This window comes from Drosophila erecta, unplaced genomic scaffold (genome assembly GCF_003286155.1).
Source record: "Drosophila erecta strain 14021-0224.00,06,07 unplaced genomic scaffold, DereRS2 tig00000055-arrow-pilon, whole genome shotgun sequence".
Lineage (NCBI taxonomy): Eukaryota > Metazoa > Arthropoda > Insecta > Diptera > Drosophilidae > Drosophila > Drosophila erecta.
In genome coordinates this window covers 12001590-12025690 of record NW_020825200.1, presented here as the reverse complement: position 1 = coordinate 12025690, position 24101 = coordinate 12001590, and the positions used below count along the sequence as shown (strand labels likewise).

At 42.6% G+C, this 24101-nt stretch overlaps 3 protein-coding genes across 5 annotated transcripts in view; 1 reads left to right on the top strand and 2 right to left on the bottom strand.

Annotated features, from left to right (window-relative positions):
- LOC6540757 (hemicentin-1) overlaps positions 1-4186 on the bottom strand; it is a 43166-nt gene extending 38980 nt beyond the window's left edge. The window contains exons 1-2 of one of the 2 annotated variants that reach the window (XM_026978639.1): positions 3906-4186; positions 867-1192 (exon numbers count right to left, since the gene is read on the bottom strand). In XM_026978639.1, coding sequence (XP_026834440.1) covers positions 867-1032 — 166 coding nt within the window. In that variant the 5' untranslated portion in view covers positions 1033-1192; positions 3906-4186. The remainder of the gene's footprint in view (positions 1-866; positions 1193-3905) is intronic. The other variant, XM_026978638.1, reaches the window with a different exon arrangement.
- A 4954-nt stretch (positions 4187-9140) lies between these two features.
- On the bottom strand, positions 9141-10601 carry LOC6540815 (E3 ubiquitin-protein ligase NRDP1). Of its 2 annotated transcripts, XM_001969555.3 has the most exons (3): positions 10499-10601; positions 10042-10447; positions 9141-9983 (listed from the first exon to the last, which is right to left on the bottom strand). In XM_001969555.3, exons 2-3 carry the CDS (start codon positions 10408-10410, stop codon positions 9354-9356), a joined length of 999 nt encoding a protein of 332 aa, XP_001969591.1. In that variant the 5' UTR covers positions 10411-10447; positions 10499-10601; the 3' UTR covers positions 9141-9353. The 2 variants fall into 2 exon arrangements, with proteins under 2 accessions (XP_001969591.1, XP_026834730.1); XM_026978929.1 differs by having other exon boundaries at positions 10042-10601.
- A 12150-nt stretch (positions 10602-22751) lies between these two features.
- On the top strand, positions 22752-23394 carry LOC6540780. Its single transcript, XM_001969554.3, has one exon. It carries the CDS (start codon positions 22835-22837, stop codon positions 23294-23296), a length of 462 nt encoding a protein of 153 aa, XP_001969590.3. The 5' UTR covers positions 22752-22834; the 3' UTR covers positions 23297-23394.
- Positions 23395-24101: the final 707 nt, after the last annotated feature.

The following is a 24101-nucleotide window of genomic DNA, read 5'->3' as shown; positions in this document are numbered from 1 at the left end:
TGCTTAGCCGTAGATAAATTTCACAAATATGCAAATAAAACACTCCCTCCTTTCGAACGGCCGGACGAAAATGGAAAATTGTTTTCATAAATATTTCAAACATGTGCAATTTTTGTTCTTGGCCAATTGGATGCGAACAACCTTTTCAAAAGGCAAGAAAACTAGGCAGAGCAGCAGCGAACAAAACCTAAAATTATTTTCTCTTCCGAAATTGCTTTTAATGGCAGATGGTAAACACACATTTTTCTGGGCAGAACCAAATATCGAGGTCCATTAAGTTTTAATACAAGAAATTTGTTTTACCTGTGACTGTAGCACAGACTTGACCAGAAAGGATATAAATGAAGGCTTTTAAAGATTTTAAATTTTAATCGGTATCAATAAAAACATATTTCTTTTGGAATTTTCAATGTATATTTGCTGATACTGCATATAGCTGCACATGCTGCTCGCCTTAGGTTTAAGTAACTTATTGAAGATAATCCAAGGAGACCTTTTCCAACTGTTTTAATCCACGAGAATCGTCAGCTTTGAGAACCTAATTAACTTAATTAACCACACACAAATTATTTAGCTGATTTATTATGATTTCTTAAACTACTCTTCTTAGTAATGAAAGGCATTTTTAAAATAGATTCTACCAGTTTCTAAGCGCCAATAGAAATTACGTTTTGGCAAGGGCTCGACTATTTAAATTACTTTACAGTGAAACCTTGTAAATAGCAATTGCTTTTTATATAGATATAGAGCAAGAATTGGTTCCTCTGTTGTCACTATTTTTCATGTTCCCCCTCTCGGTTCATCAGTCAATCAATCAAACTAAGAAGCCCATCAAGAGAGGGTCATTAAATTATCAAAGCACTTACCCTTTGAGGGGATTTCGGCGAGTGTGGGCGTGGCTGTCATCAGCATGGTAACCGCTGCAGTGGCTATTATCGTGATGGCCAACTGCCGGGCGTTTAACTCCGGCTGTGGGCGGAAGCGGCGGCGTGTATGTGGGCGTGGCAGGCAGTGGGGTTCTGCCATGGCCATGGAAATCCTTTACCTTAATTTTCTTCTGCAACGGCTAATGTAACGAAAAAGTTCAACACTACGGCGACAAGTTGCCAAATGTTCAAGGATTCACTGGGCGGCAAATGTTTTCACCTTTAATCACTTTAACGTCGCGTAATCAACAGCAACAACAATGGGGCTGTAATCAACACCAACGGCGATTGAAATGGAGTGTCACGATGGCGATTATGATGATGACTGGGTGGCCCCATGACGATGAGGAGCCAGCTTGCCACCACTCTACGGGAGCCTCAGACCCAAGTCAAAATCCGAACGCGGATCCGGATGCGTGGAATGATTTGCTGCTGCTGTTTACACGCATTTTTCCTACATAGTTTGGGCCCCGGCCTTTTGACTTCTGACTTTGAGCCAACTTTGTTTGCTTTACTTTGAGTTTTGGGTCCTCATTCCACGGTGCCGTTGAAATTCATTGCCTGTGCGTTAATTTGAAGCGTTTAAGACTTCGGCTCAGCCGGATTAAATATCTTCAGACAGCACGCAGACAGTAATTTGATTTGTCGGCGGAAACTCAACATTAATTTAACTTTGGCCCTTAACCTTTTGTTTGTGAAGGCAAATCTTACACAAAGAAGAATATTTTTGATTCAAACTCAAATGGAACGTATGGAAAATATATCAAAATTAAAAATGGCGAGGTAACAATTGAAGAAATTGATATAAAAGAATAATTTAAACTTAGCTTATAGGTAATGTTGCATGCAAATTGAAATGGAATGAATTTTAATTCTGTAAAACTTTCAATTGCTCTTCTGAACGAATTTCAAAAGTTTTTCAATTGGTTTTGCGGATATCGCCGGAATGCCTGGCTGCAGACCCGTGAATATACTTTCCTCAAAATCTCAATTTGCAACGTCAAGCTGTCAACGCTGTGTTCGCTGGCAAATCAAGTCTGACAAATGAAATGATTACACAAAGTAAACAGCAAACACGTAACACACAAACCACCTGTCAGAAACTTTTGTGCTCCCACTTTTTTCACCAGTTGAGGAAAAAAGGACAGTGGCAGGCAACATTTCACAGGCGGAAAGCCAGAAAGGAGTATTATCGAAGAGGCATGGCAAAAACAATATCGCCATCACAACACAGGCACAAACGGGGTGCGGAACGTACCAAAAATGCAACGGCGATGCCAGCAAAATGGCAATGGCAACACTTCCGTTTCCGCTTCCGACGCTGCGGGCAACTTTCTCGCACAGTTGGCAAAACGTTGAGCAAACTCAAACTCAAACGCAAACTCAGAAGCAAGTGCGACGGTCGGATGGCGCAACATAACAAAGCTTGTTAACGTTGCTGCCCCACAGCGGTGCAACAAGCGCCCCATTTTATCCGCCTCCCAACAAAGGGATTGCGGATATCTCAGGCTGAGGAAATCCCCCCTTTTTTTGTGTTTGTTTCGTTTCGGGGCATCAGCCAGAACACGGAACAATGGCGCCGAAAATGTACGAAAATTTTAAACGCTTTTAATATTAAAGCGTCCGGTATAGAGACACAAACGTCGTAGAACCCGGCGGCACAGGACCACCAACAAAATGCAACACGGCGTGCAACAGTGGCAACGTCGGCAGTGGCATGCGGGGCATGCAAAAAGCGGCAACTGCATAAAAATGACACACAAAACAAAACAAAAATGTAGAGTACAGCGATGGGTATTTTTGATAGGACTTTATGCATTCTACTGAAAAGGTTTTAATTAGTTTGCTAATACGAACTCAACTGGTATAATTTGTAGCGTGAAAATATGTCTAAAAGAATGCTTCTGAATATTACACATAAAAAACAAAAAACATTTTTTTCATAATACAGTTTAGCATATGGGGAAATGTCTTAAATATTCTTCAAATTGAAACAATTCATCAGAAAAATATTTAATTCAAAAAATGTTTACATAGTGGGATCTTGCAATCTTCTGTCTATATAATCCTGGGTACCCTGTACGCAAACCATCTGCCTCCAGAAACTCCTCGTGAACACTTTACTACCCAACCGGGATTTCAGCAACACCCGTTCCATACCCTACTATACACTCTGCCTCTTGGCCCGGAGTGCATTTTTTGCCGAGTTCTTAGACTGTGCGACCCTCTTCGTGACGAAAATGTTTCGCTTAACTGGATTTTCAAATATTTATTGCAACAAATTATTTTGCTGGTTACATGGCGGCTCTTTGTTTGTGTCTCAACATGGCCAACATCCCATTCCCTGGGACCCTTTCCGCAGTCAGTATTCGTAAGCGGTTTTTATGGCCATTTAGTTTGTTGCATTCCAGTAAAAGGATTTGGTGTCGGGATATTTGCGGTTTTTTGCACAATTTCTGACAAATTACGGTATTACAGTTGCATTCAATTTATTTCGAGTGTAAAACACATATATAATGGTTAAATTGCTTTGCCGTGGCAAGTGCAAAGTATTTTCGTCATGAAAGAAAGTAGCTGTTGAAAATAAAAACAAGGAACTTAAGTGAATTGAGTTTGTAAAAAACTGTTACATAATTACCAATTTATTTTTTCTAAGCTTAAATAAGGATTGTTATAGTATTAAAAAAATAAATATTTCTAATGAAATTCACAGGTTTATATTAATGTGGAAAGCAGTTCCTTTAATCAAATCACCAACCAAAACTATTTTCAGTTTCGACCATTAATAGTATTTAAGCAAAATCCCCCATAACTATTTAAAAAAAAAAAAGGTCAATGACCCTATTCATCAGCATTACAGCACCATCACAAAACTTTTCCGAGTGCAAACAAACGTGGCACATGTCGTCAAAAGGTTGGACCAGCAGTTTAGAGCCACGATCTGATTTTTTGCAAAACAACAAACAATTTGATAATTACTTTGAATTGAGCACGCAATTGCGAATGCAAGAGTAATGGTAAGCCGAAGTCGCCACGCGACAAGTGCACTAGAAACTTTCACTCGCTCACAACTTTGGCGAGGTCTGCCAAAATCCGGCAAATGACAGCGGCAAGGATAACGACAACGCAACGCGTAGCATTTCGCGTGGAACACTCGCGTGGAATCGCAACTCGCACGTCAGATAGTTTCGTGGCGACCCTCGCTGGGGGCACAGACCGTCCGTTCAGTTGAAAGCCCGATTCGCGACTGAACGGGCGGACGACTTCATTGGTGGAAAAGGCACTGCAATAATGGCCCAAACGACGATGCCAACTCGTGAAGCCAGTGCTTCGGCTTTCGGCGCCTTTCGGGTTTTCGAAATTCATCCGCTTCAGAGAAGGAATGAACTCTCGGTTGAGGATAGGGGGTTCACTGGAAAGTCGTACTACTAAAGGCAATTTGCTCTTCTCTTAAGCTAAGATTCTGTGGACTTACCTATAAGTCTGTTATATCTTTAGTTGTTAATGTATTTTATCCAGCTGAAACTTCGACTTAGATTTATATTAGCAAAGTTTGTATTTACAATAAGTATTCCTTAAACAATATAATAATAGACTCGCTAGAACCCATTTTAAATTAATTATGTTTATTATATTTATTTAATTAATTGCAATTGATTAAAACGTATAGTTATAGAAACATTTTTAAATTCATACAGCTTCAACAAAAGTTCGGCTTAAAGAAAAAATTAGTTTTCCAAATCAAACCATTTGAACGACATGTGAGATACAGCCAGTTCCAACCATGAATAACAACTACTTCCGACTTCCTTTCCCAAGCCACACACGAGTTCATGCCATGCAAAACTTTCACAGTCAAATTAACACGCATATTTAAAAAGAACAACTGAATAAATTGGCTTATCTGGCGAAACACACTAAAATGCCAGACCACTTTACTGGACTCCAACCCCTTAGCCAATGTCAAAAGCAGCTACCACACATCTGAAAACTGGCCTCAACAGACTGCAAACCACAATAAAAAATATTCCACATACGCAGTGTTGGCTGCTGGCATCATTTAGATAAACATAACTTGGAAACTTAAAACCAAGTCGGGGGCAGATTGGAAAGGACGGGCCATCTGACCGATGTTAAATCCATACACGTAAAGAGCCAAATTCCCGGCAAGCAGTTTTGGCCATGAATAAAATAAACAACAACACCAACTGGATGAAACTGAAAAGTACAACAAATAATTGCTACTGTCCCTGAGCTCTCAACATTTTTGAGTGGTTAGACTGCTTAGAGTTAAGGCTAAAAAGTTTTATCGGGAACTGACACAAATTCCCCTTGACCGTCACTCCAAAGTGAGCATTAGGATTGTTGGTAATAATAGTGGCTCGGGCGAAAAAAGATAATCCTATGATGTGGACTAGGACCTTCAAAGTTGACCAACTGTTATATACTTTTAAATAAAGTTAAGCATATTTATTCAACTATAAAGCACTACGTGATATCTAACTAAGATATTACCACGCTAGTGACCAATTATACTTTTTCGATCAAATAGTTAAAAGTGTAAGACAATTTCAGACCCGACATCAGCTATTGAGTTAATGGCTTAGCTGCATGCATTTTGTCTCATAATCCTAGCCATCTCGCTTTCTGGTAGTCGGCTATTGCTCCTTAGGGATCAGCATTTAGCTGAAATCCGAGAGCATTTTCTGCTTTCTGCTGGTGTCATGCTGGAAACGACACCCAAAAGTGTGGGCATTAAACGAAAGTTTCTCTTTTTTGCTCCTGATGCAATTGCAGTAAATTGCCAGCACAAAAAGAGGAGTTGTTAGAGGAAACAAAGCCCTTCCCAATGGCGCACTGAATGGCTTTCTGGGAGCATCTCGTAGCAATTGATTACTACGGGCGACTGCATGGGCGTGTGGCATGTGGCATGTGGCATACTGCTACTTACAGCGCATTAGCAACAATCAGCCGAAGGAAAAACAAGCTGATTGCATTGAGTGCGAAGATTGCTGCTGAACTGAAGTTTTCGGCAAATATACCCAAATGACAAAACCATATTAAAAGCGAGTGCTTCCAGTTGCCATTTTCCGGCATTGGGAAGGAAAGTATGGCCCTAACTGATCATAGCTAGCTGTTAAAAATGAAATATTCAAATGAAATATTATTGTTACAGCTAAATTATACCATATCACCTCCAATATAACAAAATATCTATGTTCGATTGTATATGCAACTAATAAATTGTTCACCTTTTCGGCCCAGAAACTTCAACTCGAATAAAAATATTCTTTTTCGTCGTTAATCAAATAAATGAGTACTTAATAAATGCCATTACCGTTTTATTGCATTCCCACCGCAAAGAACACAAAATGGATGGTAGTCTGGTCCGGTCCATGGAAGGATACATAAATTTAACAAATCGCTTAGCAGCTTTTCACTGTTCAGGTGATACACATATATATAAATTCGAACAAGTGGAACTAGACCAACTGAGTATGGGGACCACCCTCGGATTTCATTTCTATATAAGGAAAGATATCTTGGGGATTAGTTTGTAAGCCTCCTAATATATAATTTTTTCATTCTTACGATATTCAAACACTTCGAAAAACGAAAAAGCATTTCCACTAGTTTTTCTTATCCACCTTTCATGGCTGCTAATCCAGACCAACTCCCGGTAAATCGGTCATGCGGCGCTATTGAAACCTTTGCCAATCTCCGCTAATCAAAGCTACCCAATATTGCCTCCCAAAAAGGACAAATAAATTCGTGCAGGCAACAGCGTCCTGGGGCAGAAAAACCCAACCAAATAGCGCTCCCTTTGCTCCATTTTCTGGCTCCAACTGGCGAGTTATGGCCGCTATTTCCGTTCGGTTTTCACAACTCAACGCGCCGACTTCCTGGCTTTTCCTTTTGCACCTCCAGGTGGCCTAAAGTCCAAGGACTGGGCCAAATCGGTTAGCGCAGCTTCCAGCGGATTTCAATTTTATCGCCGCCAATTTACTGCCGCGCTGTGTTTTGTCGCTGTTCTTGTGTAGCGCTGGCCCATTCACATTTTTAGCCTTGGCAAGGAAGGCGGTCGCTGTTGCACAATTCACTCGCCACTTTTTCCTTTGTGCTGCCCCCGGTGATTTACCTTTGGGTGATTAGTGTTGTGCTATCGAGCTGTACTGCCACTGATATGGCATCGATTTATAACTTTCGCCCGAAACAAATTCAAGTCCTTCAAATTTAGCTACGAATTTAGCTAACGATACAACTATATTGGTGCTATAAATTATAATTATACAAAATAGTAAAGGCCATATTTAAGATTTGCTCCAATATACATATTTATTTCGATTAACAGGCCTCAAGCCAAACATAGTTTAGGCAACCACAACGGCTGTTTTGCAGCTATCTAAAAATAATAGGTTGCAGCTACAGAAGCTCTTGCATAAAGGAAAAGTTTGTGGTGACGATGTTTGGAAATGGTGACATGTATTGTTCTTCATGCTTCAAGTAAGCTCTTACAGTATATTCAAAGCTACACAAACATTGCTTTCGAATGTAAAATATTAAATATTATTTATGGTAATTAAATAAGCAAGGCGCGCTAATCTGGAAATGTATATATTTTTTATATTTTATGTATTATATGTTGTGCGATTCGATTATGAACAATTAGATCCCACTGTGGCTACCAGCCGAGTGCAGCAAATGCATAAATTAAACTGAGTTGAGCTTGAAGTTTGCCCAACTACAAGTACGTGTGCAAGTGTGTGTGCCGGCGCGGGTGTTGGTGTTAGTGTGCGAGCGTGCATGTGGGCCATTATCGATACCGAAGGACATTATCGGCATACATGCACCAGCAGACAAAAAGGAGCAAGTTTGGTGGGGGACGAGGGCATGGGCATGCATAAAACATGTTTTGGTCGGTTGGCTGCAAATTGAATCAATAATATCCAATCATGGGTTAACAATGCGAATTGATTTCTAGCAGCCATGCAGGAGAACCACCTCCCATTTCAGGCTCGTCGAGCTCCCCGTCACCATCATCGCCTCTGGATTCCAGTGGCGGGAGCATCCAGGAAGAGCGACGCCTGCACATATGCAAACATGACAAGATAAGGCCACAACAGCAGCTTTCACTGAGCCTTTGGCTTACTTCCTTACGTCCTCTGGCGAAGGAGGACCCATGTAAATATTAATTAAGTTTTGGCTTTTGTTGCATTAGGCTTCGGTTTTTGCAGCAGGCCCTGAGGCAGCCAGTTAAAGGGCTCCCAGGTGCCGGCATCTATCATTGTATTAGCTGCAGCATTCGGTGGTTAGTTCGTTAGTTGCCCTTTGTACTCGTCGTCTTGGCTTAATCAAGTTAGCAGTACATGCCCTTTGTGTGACCCGGGCCATTTAATTAGTACAAAGAGTCGTGTTTGATTTGACACTAATACGGTGTATACTTCATGCAATGGACAATATTTGCACAGATGTGAGCTCATGGCCTCGAAGTAAGCTGCTCGCAGTCCATTTATTTTCATTTGATCAGAGATCTCGTTTTCAATTGCGGACTAAAATCGTAATGGCCCCGAAAATTTATCTCAGCTGGGAAATTAAATTTTGTACAATTTGTAAAACTTTTCCAAATGGTGTCGCCAACTGCCGCGAACCGAGCTCAGCCAAACTTTTACCATTTCCATTATAAGTTTTACTTGATGCACCCACCGCAACCCAGCCACTCACCCACAGGAGTAACCCCAATCCCAGCTTATGCGTTTATTTAATTTCGCTCCAACATTACGCATACGCCCGGCTGTTCACTGAGCTTCTATAATTGCCGCGTAATTGCCGAGAAGAATATCTGTCAGCTACAACGACAAGTTTAAACTGTGAGTGGCGCTGCACTGAGGAAATCGACGGGTAAAAGTAAACAAAATCCTAATATTTCGATGGTCAATTTCGTTTCACAAGTTAAGTGCTATATTTGGATGGTAATTCTATCTTAAGTCATGGCTAAGTATTTCATATGTTATCCAAACCATTTGTAAGAACTCTTTTAATGGTTGTGGTCACTTGTAGGTACCTACTAGGTACTGTACGCAGGTACATACCGTTCACTAGGTACTGCACTGCAAAAATAACACATTTCCTTGTACACGACTTTCACTAGCAACAAAGCTTTGGTTTCTTTTCTATTTATGTAACTTGAATTAATGGAATTAAATGGAAGCAACGTATGTTTTTCTCTGCTTTTATATTTCCATGTGGACGAGTGTTGCATGGCCGCTTGACGTACGATTAACTCGTGCTGATCGTGTAATTTAAGACATTGGCAGCAACATGACCACCTTTCCAAAACAAAGAACGTGGGAAACAGGCAGCCAGTTTCGCTAGCGTGTTGCGTTACCAAAATGAATTTAGATGTGGGATATACAAGTATGATGGGGCTTAGACAAACTCGGTGTCCGGCCACGGTTGCTGTGCCCTCTCATCCACCCCGTCGACAAAGATCATGACCAGGCCGAGGCTAGGGCGCAGATTCTCCGGCATATGGGTGTTGTCGCCAGCAAGCACCACCACACACGGCTTCCCGGTGACCAGACCGGGCACCAATCGGGTGACATACTGACTCATGCGGCGCTGGTTCTCGCGGCGATCGTCCAGAGTCATCAGACCCTCGGGCCAGCGATCCTCGTGGCAGTGGTCCACCATCATGTTGAGCATGTGCATCGGACAGCCGCTGGCTCGCAGAACGTTGCGCACCATAAGGTGCATGGGGGAATCCGGCGTGGAGATGAGGCTGCCCCACGAGTTGACAGTGGCCAGGCGCAGTCCATTGCCCCACTGCATCAGCGAGAAGCGATCCAGCTGCTCGCCAATGTTGCGCAGCACGGGATTGGTTGATCGCAGTGCTGCGATATAGTACTGGAACAGCTCCAGCTCCCGGCGCTGACTGGAGCTTTGCGCCTCCAGGTCGGTTACCTTCTGCTTGAGGTCGGAAACCTCCTTCACCACTGTCTCCACCACCTCGCGCAGCTCGAAAACGCAGTTGTGGCGCGACATCTCGTCCTTGGGAATCTTTAGATGGTAATGTGGTAATGATCTTAAAAGTTCAAGTAACTCCCAGACTGCTTACCTTCATGCCGCACCCCTTGCTGCACTCGACTACCACCTTGGGATTATGCTCGCAGGCGGCTACATGGGTCCGGAACTCCTCGAGGGCCAGCATCTGGGTACATCCGCTTTGCGAGAAGGTGCACTTCATCTTCAGCCTGCCGAGCATGTTGCGCATGAGGCGCGAAACGGGCACCAAATGTGAGGCCAGTAGGGCGGAGCGGTCCACCGGGCAAATCTGCTTCTGGAGCATCCACTTATCGATGCAGGCGCGACAGTAGGCGTGTTCGCATTGCGAGGATTGGACCGGCTCCTCCAGGACATCTGTACAAATCGGACAGATGAGCTCCTCGTCAACGTGGCCCACAATGCAGTTCATATCAAAGCCCATGATGGAAGGTTTGATTTCGATGCCGAAGTTAATGTCGCTGTAGTTTGTGACCTATTATTTGGGTATTGTGCCACTCCCACGCGCTTACCACGGAGTTTGATATGTACTTATTTTATCCGAAACTCGATTTTTATAATTTTTCGATCAAAATGTTACTTTTACGTCGGCGCTGAGTTGTGTCCGAGCTGACATCTGATGCAAGGCCAACTATTTTTGTTCGATTTATACGAAAATGTATACATACAGTTGGTACCCACGTTAAAGTATTTATTTTGTAATAAATCCTTTATCCTTTCCTAAGCTAAAATAATACTAGGCCTGTCGCTCATCTGCTATGCAAACAGCTTTCATTGAGACTTTTGCCATTTAGTAGGACACTTCAATTTCAATTCAAGCGCAGCTGAAACCAGCCAAACAACCAACAGAACACTGGGAGTCGTCCATTCATCCATTCAAGTGGGCCAACACCGAGTGGGGAATGGGTCTGAGAAAACGTTTTCTTGAGGCACTTGCATATAGTGCGGTCGTAAAACCCTTTGCATATTTATAGTCCCAACTGCTGCGGAAGTTATGCAAATTGGAAAACTTATGGTACGACAACCCGGAATAATGCCAACCTTCGGCGGCCACGTTTTGGCTCAGCCAGCACAGAGTTGAATTATATTTATAAAGTGAAATTTTAACAAATTAACAGCAAGTGCTGGGACATGGGCAAGCAAATAAACTTTCCATCTTCAGCTCCACAATGGCCGAATTTCGAACAAACACTCGTCAGACGACACACAGGCATGATTGTGACAACATATTGCCATGTCAAAATATTTACACTATATCAACTGCTCTATGCAAACTCGAATGTGTAGTATATACACACGTAGAGGATGGGCCTTGTGTGACTGGAAATTCGGTTTTTAATTTCACTTGGAAGCGTCATTCGCTTGGATATTAAATTTCATGTTTTGCCTAAGAATGGCATTTGCTTTTGTGCGCCCTTTTGCATTTCGTTTGTGACAACTTTGCTGCATCGAATCCTTTTCGTTGGATTGCAATTTCAGTTTAGTGCTTACAAATGCTTATCTCCGAATGCAACTGTCAGTCGGAGCTGGCATTTAAGTTAACTTTAAACTCCAGCTAAGCTGAGTTTTCCATACTGCTCATTTTCACTTTTCGCTTCGTTTTTATCTTGAAAAACAGTAATCGAAATGCCTACATCGATGTGTTGAATAAATCACAATTGATCTGTGGCTCCCTCCCCATCTGGTGTGAAATATTCTTTAATAAATCGCATTTCCATTGGCTTTGCGACGTTCAATGACAATATTTCACATTTCTGAGCTGCTGGAGCGCATTAGAAAATAATCAACAATTTTCATTTGACTTGGCTCCGATAAAAGCCATCCAGCAGAGAGATAATCAAGCAAACACAAAACGAACCACTCAAGCAGCAAAATTTAATAAGTTGTACGCAAGCTCATACACAGCTCGTCGCAAAAATGTTTTTCCAACTGATCTGACCGCATTTATGAAAGTCAACACTGCTGATTCGAAGGTTCTAGGATGCACACGCTCGAATATATCACTGCAATTTAAGACATTTTAATATTTTTAAGTGCTTTATTTCTCTAAAAAAATAGGTACATTAAAGCGATTCAAAATGCTTTAATGGGTAAATTTAAGTGGTGGTAAATGCAAGAAGACAAAGTCCTGTTTTCCGAGTGTATTTGCGGTGGCCAACTAATAAGGTTAGCAACGTGTAAACAGTCATTACGTGAGTGGCTGTGTGTTGGTAAGTAACGAGCCACAAATGCTTGCCACACAATGTTTATTTGCATTTATATTTGCTGTTCTTGCGCCGTTGTCATTTCATTGCATCAGGAGTACGTGCCTCATTGTGCTCAAGTCCTCAGCATCCTGGTGCCACATTCCCTCAACTCTGTAGATAATCATGACGGACTCAAAGAAGCATTCTGTTCACAAGTTCGTTGGCTCCTTTTAAGCTCTAAAATTGTTGATTGGCAGTATATAATTATGCTCTGAACATATTTACCTTGTTCTTGAAGTAGAGTTTGTTGGATGAGTTAGGGATATGTACTCGTATGTATATACATATGAATTGTAAGTAGGTAAATCAATTACACTAATCACTTAAGTTAGGGTTAAGCTCCAAAGCGGCTTACATATACGTTCAAAATAAATGCAGTTAGTGTCATTAGTCACTGAAGAATATTGATAAATATTTAGTTCTACGCTGGCAGTCATTTCAACTTTTCCCGACTTCTTGCATCGACATTACGATCCATTTCTAGAGCAACAAGCAAATTGCCATCGTGTTTCCACCGCCGAAAGATACAAAAAATTACCATGAATTACCGTAATTCAGCTCGTGGCGCCCCAAGCCATGTCCATTACATGGAAATGGGACATGTCACAGGACATCGTCGCCGGCAGGACAGCCCAAGTGCGTTGCTCCGATCTCCTGGTCCTCCGACGATGGTCAAGCGGTCACGTTCGCATCGTATGACCGGAACGTGCAATTTTTCCTGCTGGACGAGGGCGGACTTTCCGGGGAGGGGAAACGCAATAAGCACAAGTTTTATGCAATAAAATTAGCCCACACTCGGCACGCGCAGGACACGCAGGATGCTTCAGTGGCTGATAAGATAATTTTATTTGGATGTTATTGCATAAAGTCATGTGAGGAGCGGAAATGAGTGGAACTAAAGTAAAGCGTCTACGTGCACCGGAATTCGAGATGAAACGGGGTAGAAGCTGGGCTTGGCGAATTAATAACGTAGTTTTAGAATGGTTGGATGAAAGCACAGGGAAATGTGAATAAATGTGTAGCTTTTTAATCCGACTAACCTGAGCTTCGAAGTGAAAGGTGAGCTATAGTAGTGAAAAAGTCAAAATAAAAATCAAAGAAGCCACTATCAGATACCCATTGCTCAGGTAGTGGCAGCACGAACGAGAAGTTTCAACATTTGCCTGGTATTTCAAATTGGGAAAGCCAATGGCGCAACAGTTTTACCAAAATCTCATTGCCATCCTCGTTATTTCAGCCCCAAAGGAATTGGGGTACAAATGGGGGAAATTTAGGCATGTATATATAAATATAGCTTTAATAAATAAATACATTTATATATATTTAATTTTGGAAACATTTTAAACACAAAAGAGCATCGATGCCACGCCTCGAGCACCACAATCATAAAGCTTCAAAATGTTTGCTGCGAACGTTTTGCTGGAATTTAACAACTGACCGCACACACAAAAATATTTTTTTGCCACACCCGAGGCGACAACAAAAATGCGGAACGATGGAGCCCGTGGAGCCCGTGGAGCACCAGCCACAACATGGGGCATGGTTGAGGGAGAGGAATGGCCTCGAGTGCCGCAAGAGCACTTAATACTAATTAGCTTTGCGCCTACGCTGTGACCTACGACCCGGGCGCAGGAACGGCATTTCCGGAAACGGAAACGAGTCTGGGGAGCAGATAGAGGGCATTGGCAATCTGTGGCGCGCTTAAGTGGCCGCCACACGCAGGAACACGGCAATATTTGGTGGCTTTGGGGGCGGAGGTGGGTTAGCAGCTTGAGGGCGTCATTTTTATGAGCTAATTAAGTTGTTAGGCTTGATGAAAAACTCATTTCGTCGCAGGTCCATATCTAATTTGCATTAATTACGAGCTGGCGACAACGAAATGCAAGAAATGGGTACCAAATTATTGGGGCTTTTTTCGGCTTAAGGCACAAATCAAAGCCAGTATGTCAGAAAATATTCGTACTTGAAAACTAACCATATAATTGGCTGGCAATTTGCGTTGAGTGGCAGTGCGGAAATAAATAATGACAATTGCAACGAGCAACTTTCTGACCGGATTCCTACTTCGGACTTTGCGTGCAACACTTGCAACAATTCAAGTCGCTGTTGCCCGCACTGCGAAGCACAAATTTGCACATAGTTTATCATTTTCTTAACAACTTCGCTGCATTCAGCCAATTGAAATGAGAGTACACAACTTTTTAATGGCCAACGGCTCGAGGAACTTGGCCAGCACACTTTCCAGCTGGCCTGGCCGAAAAGTTTTCGAATTATTGGCGAATGGCTAAGCGCTTTCTGGGGGAGAACTGTCCTGGAATGTCTGCGACATTATTTCGTAGCCCTTTTCAGTCAAGGTCACTGCAATCTGACTTCCGAATTAATCGGAAAAGTTTTCGGCTCACAGAAGAACTTGAAGCCCAATAAGAAGCTCGATATAAAAATTAAGTGGTCAAAGCTAAAAGTTTCATGAAACATGAAATTTACAAAAACTATTTTATAGAATTTGTTGCAATCATGTCGCTTTAAGCCTTTCTTTATATTTTAGCTACCAAGTTTTAATTGAGCATCAAATCAGTGGTATGTGTTATTTTCCAAGCCAGTGCCAAAATCCATTTAATGGACTTCTAAGCCTCAATGGCCTGCTCTATTAAAATACCGCCATTCCAAATCGAGCTGGATTTTTCCATGCCAAAAAAACCGAAATCCGACCAAATTAAGTGCTCCCTGGGGTCCAATCAGCTGGAGCTCGCCAACTGTTGGACATTTTGATGTATAGTCGTCAAAATTGCGGCCTGTCCCCCAAAAGCACAGCAAGTCATCACAATAAATGCCAATTTATTTTCGCTCTTTCTGTTTCCTTTTTTTTACAAAAATAGCAAAAGGGACTCGGCTTCAGCAGGCAAATCGAACAATGATTAATCATTGCTTCGGAGGACATAATTATTTCGTCAGCCAACTCGATTGAGTTTCAACGGTGGCTGCTAATAAAATCGTTGACAGAAAGGAATCTCCGCGGCCATAATGATTATGTAATGAATATGTTGCTATCGCAAAGTTTCGGCGGGCAAACTTTTGTGCGGAGCAGGCGAGCAAAAGTGTTACCTTATTGGACGCTGGTGTCGCCGTCGTGATAAATTATGTTAATAACGCTGAGTAGGCAACTTGGCTGAAAGTTGAAAAAGCTGCGAAAGTTTTTTCGCTCATCCTTCGTCAGGAATCAGGCCACGTTCCACTGGCGCACTTTTAATATTATGCTGCTGTCCCGTTCGACCGTTTTTCGACCATAATATTGTGTGCATATCATATTGAGTGGGTCGCCCTAAGTAGTTGGCCACATTTCCCCCGTCCCGCCGCCCGGTTACTTTATTAATTCACTTAGCAAAGTGTAATCCTATCACGTCAATAAGATTATGGTTTCCAGAATCTTTAATATTTTTCCTGCTGCTTGCAGCAGACACATGCGGCACTTGTTGTTGCTGTTTATGGAAATCAGAACCCTCGACTTGGCTTTGGCTTTTTCGCAGTTGGCAGTTGGCGCCATGCATAACAATGACTTACATCTTACTTCTTGCCGGGAAGTCGCAGAAGTCCTTCCGCCCGACAAAGTCCTTCTTATCGACGAACCTCGAGTTGGCTGGGCGCTTTTAATATGTGGCAAGGTTTATTCTTATTTAACTAGATTGTGTTGTGGGCGCCTTTGTTGACACTTTGGATCTCCGTGCTTGCTTTTATGATTATTAAAATGTTACACATGTTTGCCATGCTCGATAGTTGCTGGACGTCTGTCAACATGGGCGGTTATGCAGATAAAGGACTGTTTAAAAATCGTCCTTATAAAGTAAGGAATAATCTAGTTTTGGGTAGTACCACAAGAGGCAAGAGCCATGAATAAATTATCGGATATCCACAATATAATATCATTAAATACCATATAAATACAGCTTGTACCACCTAAAATAAACTAACAGACATTTGACAACTCTGAGCAATATGTTGGCTGATGGCAAACATGCACTTATTGTGATGGGGAAAACATAATCGTTCCGGATCTGCCGAGATTTTGTCGAACAAATTGTTGGCAATCCGCTGGCTTCTCAAGACGTACTCCCTATTGGAGAATCGTTAAGATAACAATGGCAGTACATGGAGGAGAAACCAAAAGCAATTACGCAGTCTTGTTGACCAGAAACGTTGACTAGAAAAACACAAAAGCAGCCAGGGACGAGATAGGATACGGCAGGAGTTGGCTGTGGGTGCACAGAGAGCAAAAACATGTACATGTCCGGTGCAATAAACATTCATTACGAATGGTCCAAAGTGCCACAAACAGAGAAGGATACGGACACCAAGTCCAAGTCCAGAAGCAGAGGGGTGGGTGGCTGGCTTTCAAGGACCTTAGTTCTTATGGCCCAGCTGCCATTCGAAAGCAGACGGCCGGGAAATCAAAGCAGGACTCGTACACACACACGCACACACACACACACACACACAAAGGACATGTTTCAGAGAAATACGTTACGCCGGAATTGAACAATAAAATAAATGATATTTGCCCAAGTAGCTGGGCTCCGTTTTTAAATTCAATAAAATTTTATGAAAATGCTGCGATTAAGTTGTATATGCGTGTCCTGGCACATATGTGTTAAAGGATCAGGGCATAAAAAGGGTCAAGGCATGTCGGAATGAGATTGACTTTTATGACAACAGTCCGTGATCGAAGCGAAAACTATATAATCAGCAACCGGAATGCAACAGCTGCTGCAACAATCCGAGAAAAACGGCAGCAATTTTTCCGCATCACCCTTCGCTTTAGCCACCCCACTGGAAAAACTCAGCCAATGGAACAAAACGAGCTCGAAAAAAATTGCTGCTCATTTAAATTCTCACAAAGCAAAAAACGTGAAAGTGAAAACCAATAAATTTGGATCATAAATTTCACTTGTTTATAATTGGCAGCTCGGTTCGCTCGCGCATTCCATTTTAATTTGCCATTTGAACAAAATGTTGATTACATTGCGCCCTGGAAACGAGTTTAATGAAAATTCTGTGAACAGGAAAGGAATATGTTGTTAGACCTAAATGATATTTGAAATGAAGTGCATATTTGCATTACTTTTATTTATACTTATACTAGATTTATATTTTAACGCAACTGGGCCAATATTATTTTTCTGAATCACATTGCTGTTGTTCTTGTGTAGCCCAACGGTAAGGTTTCTTTATTCGGAATTTTAATTAAAAATATTTTTATTTATTGTATTTATTTGTGTTTCTTCACTCCGCTTCGCATTGTAAGTCCGCTTTTTTCCGCTTTTTTAGCCGCCACGAAACGCGTGTGACAAATGCGTGGCCATAACTTTCTGTGCTGGCTGCCATGGCGTATGTGTGACATTTATTACAGCATTTTAAAGGTGCTGCCTTCGGGCATCGCTAATAAATTAGCTCGCATTTGGAGAGCTGCGCAAATTGGCGGGGCCACACTTATGTGTGTACGCATGTGGAGGGGATTCGAATTTCGAATGATGTCAAATAAATCATATATTTCAAATTAAAAGTCGTATACCTTTGGGCATTTATCAAATTTACCACAACGCAAGGCATTGGCAATTAAATTAAATTATCGTCCGTAATTGTTAGGAAAATAAAGAAGTACATTTTAATGGCGCTGGATTATTGCCGTTTATTTATTATTTAATTGGTTTCGTATTATTTACTTATACCGCTTTTTATCCTGCAGACTTGGTCCCTTAAAGTCGTTAAAATCGTTCAAATTGAGGCATATGCAATTAGAATGGCCAACTGCCGTGAACATTACTCACCCACACACACACACACACACACACACACCGACAAATGAGTCCTTACGCCGGAGTTTCATCAGTTTCCGGCGGAGTGCGAGTGCAAATGAAGCTCGTGCAGCTCACTTAAAATGCCTCACAGCGTAAATTACGCGTATAAAATGAACATTAGATTCATATTTTTATACCTCAGCCTGGATGTGTATGTGTGTGTGTGTGTGTGTGTTTCGGAGGTGCACACCCACACACATGCCGTCGGTACACAAGAGGGCATAAATAAAAGGCAGAAACTCCTCGCACAAACACACATCCTTCCCGTGAATGCCAACAGCAGAGTCGCAAAAAGGTTTTCTGCCAAATAACCTGCAGCTATTTGAAGCACAAACAGACTCACACTCACACACCCACACCCACAAAGGAGCTCACACATACACACACAGATGCCTACGAGCTTATTTCCATTACAAATGAGCTTATTATGCGCTCAAGTCACAAAGTCATTGCGACTTAAAAGGATTTGCATGTGATTAGCAGTACGAAATGTAAACAAAACTCGAGTGCCAAAAGACAAAAACAATGTAGGGAGTCGTACAAATGAGCGAGATTACAAGGAACGACGGCTTGATACTCATTGTTTCGCAATTGACACAAAATTATCGCAGTGTATAAGAAGTAGGAACAGCTGGTTGATGCTGATGATAAATTAAAGCAATTTTATAACATGTTTCAATAGTTTGAACGACCTGCAATGCGATTAGATTTTAAACTATTTAAACTACTAAGTTGAGATGCCTACATATACATTAAAACACGTTTTCGAAATATTCTCACCTTTTTCTTCTTAAATATTTATTTATTTGATGCTCGTAATAGGTTATACTTCCTTGAAATACAGGATGTGGAGGGCAAAAGCCAAGACGATTTGTAAGCACTTTGCCAAGTACATGTTACACTTGTGTCTGTGATGAAACGTACGCATGTATGGAGTATGTGTGAAATTGCCGGAAGCTGAAAAGCGGGCCGCATAAAAACAATGAACACATCATAATCATAATTTTTGTGGCCTAATTTCAGGGGCCAGTGAATTAGAGACGAAAGGCGCTGGGTGCCTTCATTTTTCGATGCATTAAATGGCCAGCAGAGGGCGCTCTAGCCTTGGCCCCTCCTTGCCTAATTTTGTGCTTTTTTCTTTTTTTTTTGAAAATTCTATCCATTTCGATGACAGCGGATGGAAAAAGAAGAAAATTCGGAGCCGGGAACAAGGTCTTTGCGCCTCGATTACCTTGCATAATGGGCGACGTCTTCTTTTGCATAAGCGCCGAGAATTTGCACAAGAGACGATGGCAAATAGAAAAGCACTTATTCGCCATTTTAGAGGGGGTAGTAAGATGGGGCGGTTGGGGCGGCGGGGCTGTCAAGGCTGTGTAATTGAAGCCGACCTGAAAGTGTTGCCCCGGCTTAGTGACGAAAGAAAAAGTGGGGAGACGCTGGCCCTGCAAAAGAAAATATCGATTATCTGGCGACAGGAAAGGCTTCGCTTCGCCTGAATAAAATATGCACTTCTTTTCGGAACCAGCTTTCCTTCATGTTTTCAATCACATTTTGAAGCAGCACAAATACTTAGGTATTATCTATACATAATATACCCCCATCTAGCATGTTTGCCGACCGAATTATAATGACGTCAAATGGAAGCAATGACTTGCACTGGCCCAACCCCGAAAATAGGGAAAAGCCGGCAAGTCAGGAGTGAAAGACCAAGGAAATTATGCCAGGCGGACCATGAATGGGACGATAGAACGACTCGGGGCGAGTCTATTGAAATGGAAGATGGAAGGCACAAACGAGCAGACTCTAAGTTTAGCTAAAAACCGGATAAATAAATAAACATAGCAATGCATGTATTGAAAAAAGAGATTTGGGAAATTGTTGTGCTTTTGAATAAATAAATCGCAGAGCAAATAAAGGTGAATGGCAAACAGAGAGCAGACAACAATGAGCCATGATGCCGCCCAAGTACGCATAAGTGGGCTGCTGCTGCAGGATTCCAGGATTCTCCACTCGACTCCACTTCCGAGTACTTGGCCAAGTTTAAGCTGCACACACACACACACGCAAGCGACACTTGTCTGCTTTAAAACTGGCTAAAAAAGTGGGCCAACCCGTTGGGTGGAGGGAGCTGGATCCTGGAGCCAGGAGCTGGCAGCACCAGCTCGTCAGCCAAATTAAGGATGTACAGCACGTGTGCTTAGCCCGCTGGCTATTAAGCGACACTCCGGAACGGGAGAGGGGGAGGGGGAGTAAACTGTGCATAAAACTCAATCAAGTCGAGACAACAACCAGCACACATCAATGGCCTTTACATACTTGTCCGCCCTGCACTCGCAGAAAAGTCCACCCACTCGTTATGATAATATTTGTAAGCGATCTTCAGTCAAAACTATGATGTCTAAAATATTAACAACTTAGGAATTTTCTTTAATATACTACTTAATTATTATTATTATTATAAATTTAAAGTATAGTATTTAGGTGAACGAATGTAGTGCTATATATTTCTGTTGCAGCACATAAAACAGTTCGTGTTTTCCAATACGACAAGTGTAATTTTCCCGAAGTGTGCCTGCCATTGTCCCTGCAGGCATGTCAGGCTCTAATGCAAACTCTGACACGCTCCCAAGCCCCCAGCTGCACACGGCAGCTCCTGGAGAGGATCCTGGTGTGGGAACCAACGGGCATGACTGTCGCACAAGCCAGAATCCAATGTTTTGGCAACAAGGCACCAGAAAAAGGCCAAGCAACTCCCCCATATTTTGGCCTTTTGCTGCTCAGGGCCTTTGTGAGTTACCCGGAGAAAGTCAAATAACTTAGGCAAATCCGGAAAGGCCAAAAGAGTTTTCTCTCATCTTCGCTGTCAGGATGTGCCCCCCAGCTAGTGATTTCCCGTCCAAGAGGAGCTCAAGCCTGCCATAAGGAGATCTGCGATCTAAAGGAAGCCCTACCTGATATTCTTATTTGATAAGTTTTAATTGTTACTCTAGTAATAGAGGCAATCGTATCCCCAAGCTATGGATCAGTTCCAAAGAAAAATGTTTTCATTTCATATTAATTTGAGTTTAATCTATCATGATCTATCTTTAAATCTGTACACTTAGTTAGATATCAAAAACGTCTATTTGTAATGGAGGTTTATCTTTCTTTACCTTCAAAATTTATTTCAGAATATTTGTTTATTTAAAAGAGTATATATGAAAAGTACTAAATGCCTATCGACTGACGCCCCTTTCAGCGTAGACTATTCCCTTCACTGCATTCATGGCCATGAAATTTCTGGAGATGGCTTCTCCCTGGACGAAGACAATGCAGTTAATCGGAGGAGCAAGAGGCAGGACTCGGGATATCCATTGCCAGTCGGAGGGACATGTGAGCCCTCTTTTGTTAGCTGAAATTGAAAATCCTTTGTTCACCCACTAAGCGCTTTTTAATTAGATTTCAAGCACGCCTGAATTGGTGTCCTGCGAATCGGACACAAGGATCTCCCAGTAGATGCATTGCCCATGCTCCTGCCTATCGTTCAGCCTTTGACCAGATTAAAGTTTCTAGGGCATTATTCAACAACTGCTGCTTAGCCCAAAGAAAAATCAACAATTGTAAATCATTTCAACAAATGTCGACCACGTGATTTCCGGTGGCACGTGCTCAAGCTTCAAGACGCCCCAGCTTCCGGTTCCGCCAACAGCTGCCGAAGCAGAAATTATTGGCAAAGCGTTTAAGCGCAATAAATATGTTTGATTGCTGGCAAGTTGCCCAAAAGATGTATATCTAAAGATAAATATATACGTGAAGCTGGGCGGGAATCGCAGCCTCCCGGCATCCTGCGATCCTTTTTCGCCCACACCACCATCTCCGGGCACAGCAAATTTGTAATTCATTTAAACGCGCAACTAAACCGCTTCAAGCTGTTTGCTCTGCACTTTTTAATAGTCGCGGATTGTACTCCGTACTGAGTTCACTGCGACAAATGAAGTGTATTTGAAAGGTATTTAATAAAAAAAAGCGTTCATGTTCTTGTTTTTAAGTAGTAACTATACACCAAGTATTATATATTTGTGTTTTGTATTATATGTATCTTCGTTAATTCAGCTCTAAGCTTTCGTCGGTTTTAAGTTATATCTACCTTTTATTTCGTCTAAATGTTTAAAGTTCAGTTTAAATGTAAGTTAGTTTGGGCAAAGGAACTACGCAGTTTTGTTTGCAGTGCAGTTTCAGCAAACTACACAGACGGAACTCCGCTGAATTATCCAGCCAGCCAAAGGGGCCACGAACATTGCTCGACTAAATCAAACGAAAGCGCAGCTAAAACGCTTTTGTGCAATTCGATTATTTACGTTTATTCTTTTTAAATGATATTTCCAGTATGGCCAGTGGGTTCGGTGGCACAAGGAGCAAGAAACCAATTATTTGCCGACGGAGCGGAGTAGCAGTTAGCCAGCCGGAGGGCAAGCAATTTGTAAGGAAATGAAGCGCAAGCAGGGGAACCGGAAAATATGCTGCAGTTGAAAGGCGAAAGGGTAAACAAAAGATCAAATTAATAGCCGCACAGCATCGACATCGAAACCGGGATGGAGGGGGCAAATACAGCTGTGTGTGTTGCAACATCTTGCAGGGGGCAAACATTGAAACAGGTGCCATGGCTGTGGAGCTCCAGCGGATCTCGGCAGTATAAAAAACCGTGGTGACACCTCGAAAGCATCACAACCACTTCCGGCCTTCCAACAGCAACAGTTCACCTTCTAGCCACAATATGTCATCCAAATACACCCTGATCCTTGCCCTGGCGGCCCTCTGCTGCCTGGTGGTCTCCACCGAGGCGGCGGCTCAACGCAGCCGAGTTCTCAGCTCTCGCGGTGGCTCCCAGCTGATCGAGAAGTCCGTGGACAACAAGGTAGACGCCGAGCTGGCAGAGGATGAGGAGAATGACCAGGTGGAAGGACGCAGCGATAACAAGGAGGTGGCCATCGAAAATAAACAGGACTCGGAAACCTCCGCCAACGAGAAGGACACCATCGTGAGGGCCAACAAGGATGATGCCCGTGCCCGCCGCATCGTTCGTGCCGGTCGTCGTCGTGGTGGACGCCGAGGAGGTCGTCGTGGTGCTCGCCGATCCGTGCGCCGTGGAGTACGCCGAAGTGGACGCAGGCGCGGTGGACGACGTGGTCGTGCCGGTGTTCGCCGTCGCATCTCCGTCAAGAGGCGTACCGGTTAGGGCAACAGGCCTATGAAATTTCCCCTACAGATATAAGACTAACTGGCCGATCCACCGATTCGATACACACACAAAAATAAATTACGATTTTAACTAAACCTCGCTATATTGATTTCTTATTTATCTATGCATTGCTGTATTTTAGTATGAGTATCTTGCACGCCTACAACTTAGTCCGATCCCTTTATTTCTCTATGCACCTAAGTGCCAAAACTAGTGACCCATACGTTTTTGCCATAATTCAGAATTTCAGAATTGACTGGATTTACTTCAAAAAATCATGTATTTTAAGATCCAATACCATTCATAAATCATGGCGCTGTAAGAGCCTGTTTAGCTTAGCTTAGTTCAATTTGACAAACAAATGTGTATTAATGATAGGTATAATTAAGACTTAAGCTTAATCTTTTAAAGCAGTACTTAGTGGCACTCGATTACAGAAAAATCATTGCTAAAGACCCTCTACAAGTGCCAGGAAACTTTCAACAGCCTCTGGTTAAAAATTTGCAAAGCGCAGGGCAGTGTCGGCCTGATTCGCATTCTTTCCGATGGCCTGTCGTCCTCTTCGTTCCATCGTTCCATCGTCCTTTGGTCCTGTGCCTTCCCTGCAGCGACGTGACATGTGACAAGAAGTTGCCGCGATGTTGCTGCAACAGCTGCTGTCGCCTGGCGGCTGAAATCCTTGGTCCTTCCTGCTCGTGCGAGCACCCGAAAAATGATGAATGTGCCAATGTTGCTGGGCTGTTGCCACATCCTCTTGGTCTTGGTCCTGGCCGTGCCTTCATACACTCTGCCAAACTTCCTT

Bases quoted from the DNA above. Each gene is read 5' to 3' on its own strand.
- LOC6540815 (XM_026978929.1), bottom strand. From the start codon at position 10,410: ATGGGCTTTGATATGAACTGCATTGTGGGCCACGTTGACGAGGAGCTC. The intron at 9,984-10,041 runs GTAAGCAGTCTG...TACCATCTAAAG, and splicing joins GCAAGGGGTGCGGCATGAAG to ATTCCCAAGGACGAGATGTC.
- LOC6540780 (XM_001969554.3), top strand. From the start codon at position 22,835: ATGTCATCCAAATACACCCTGATCCTTGCCCTGGCGGCCCTCTGCTGC.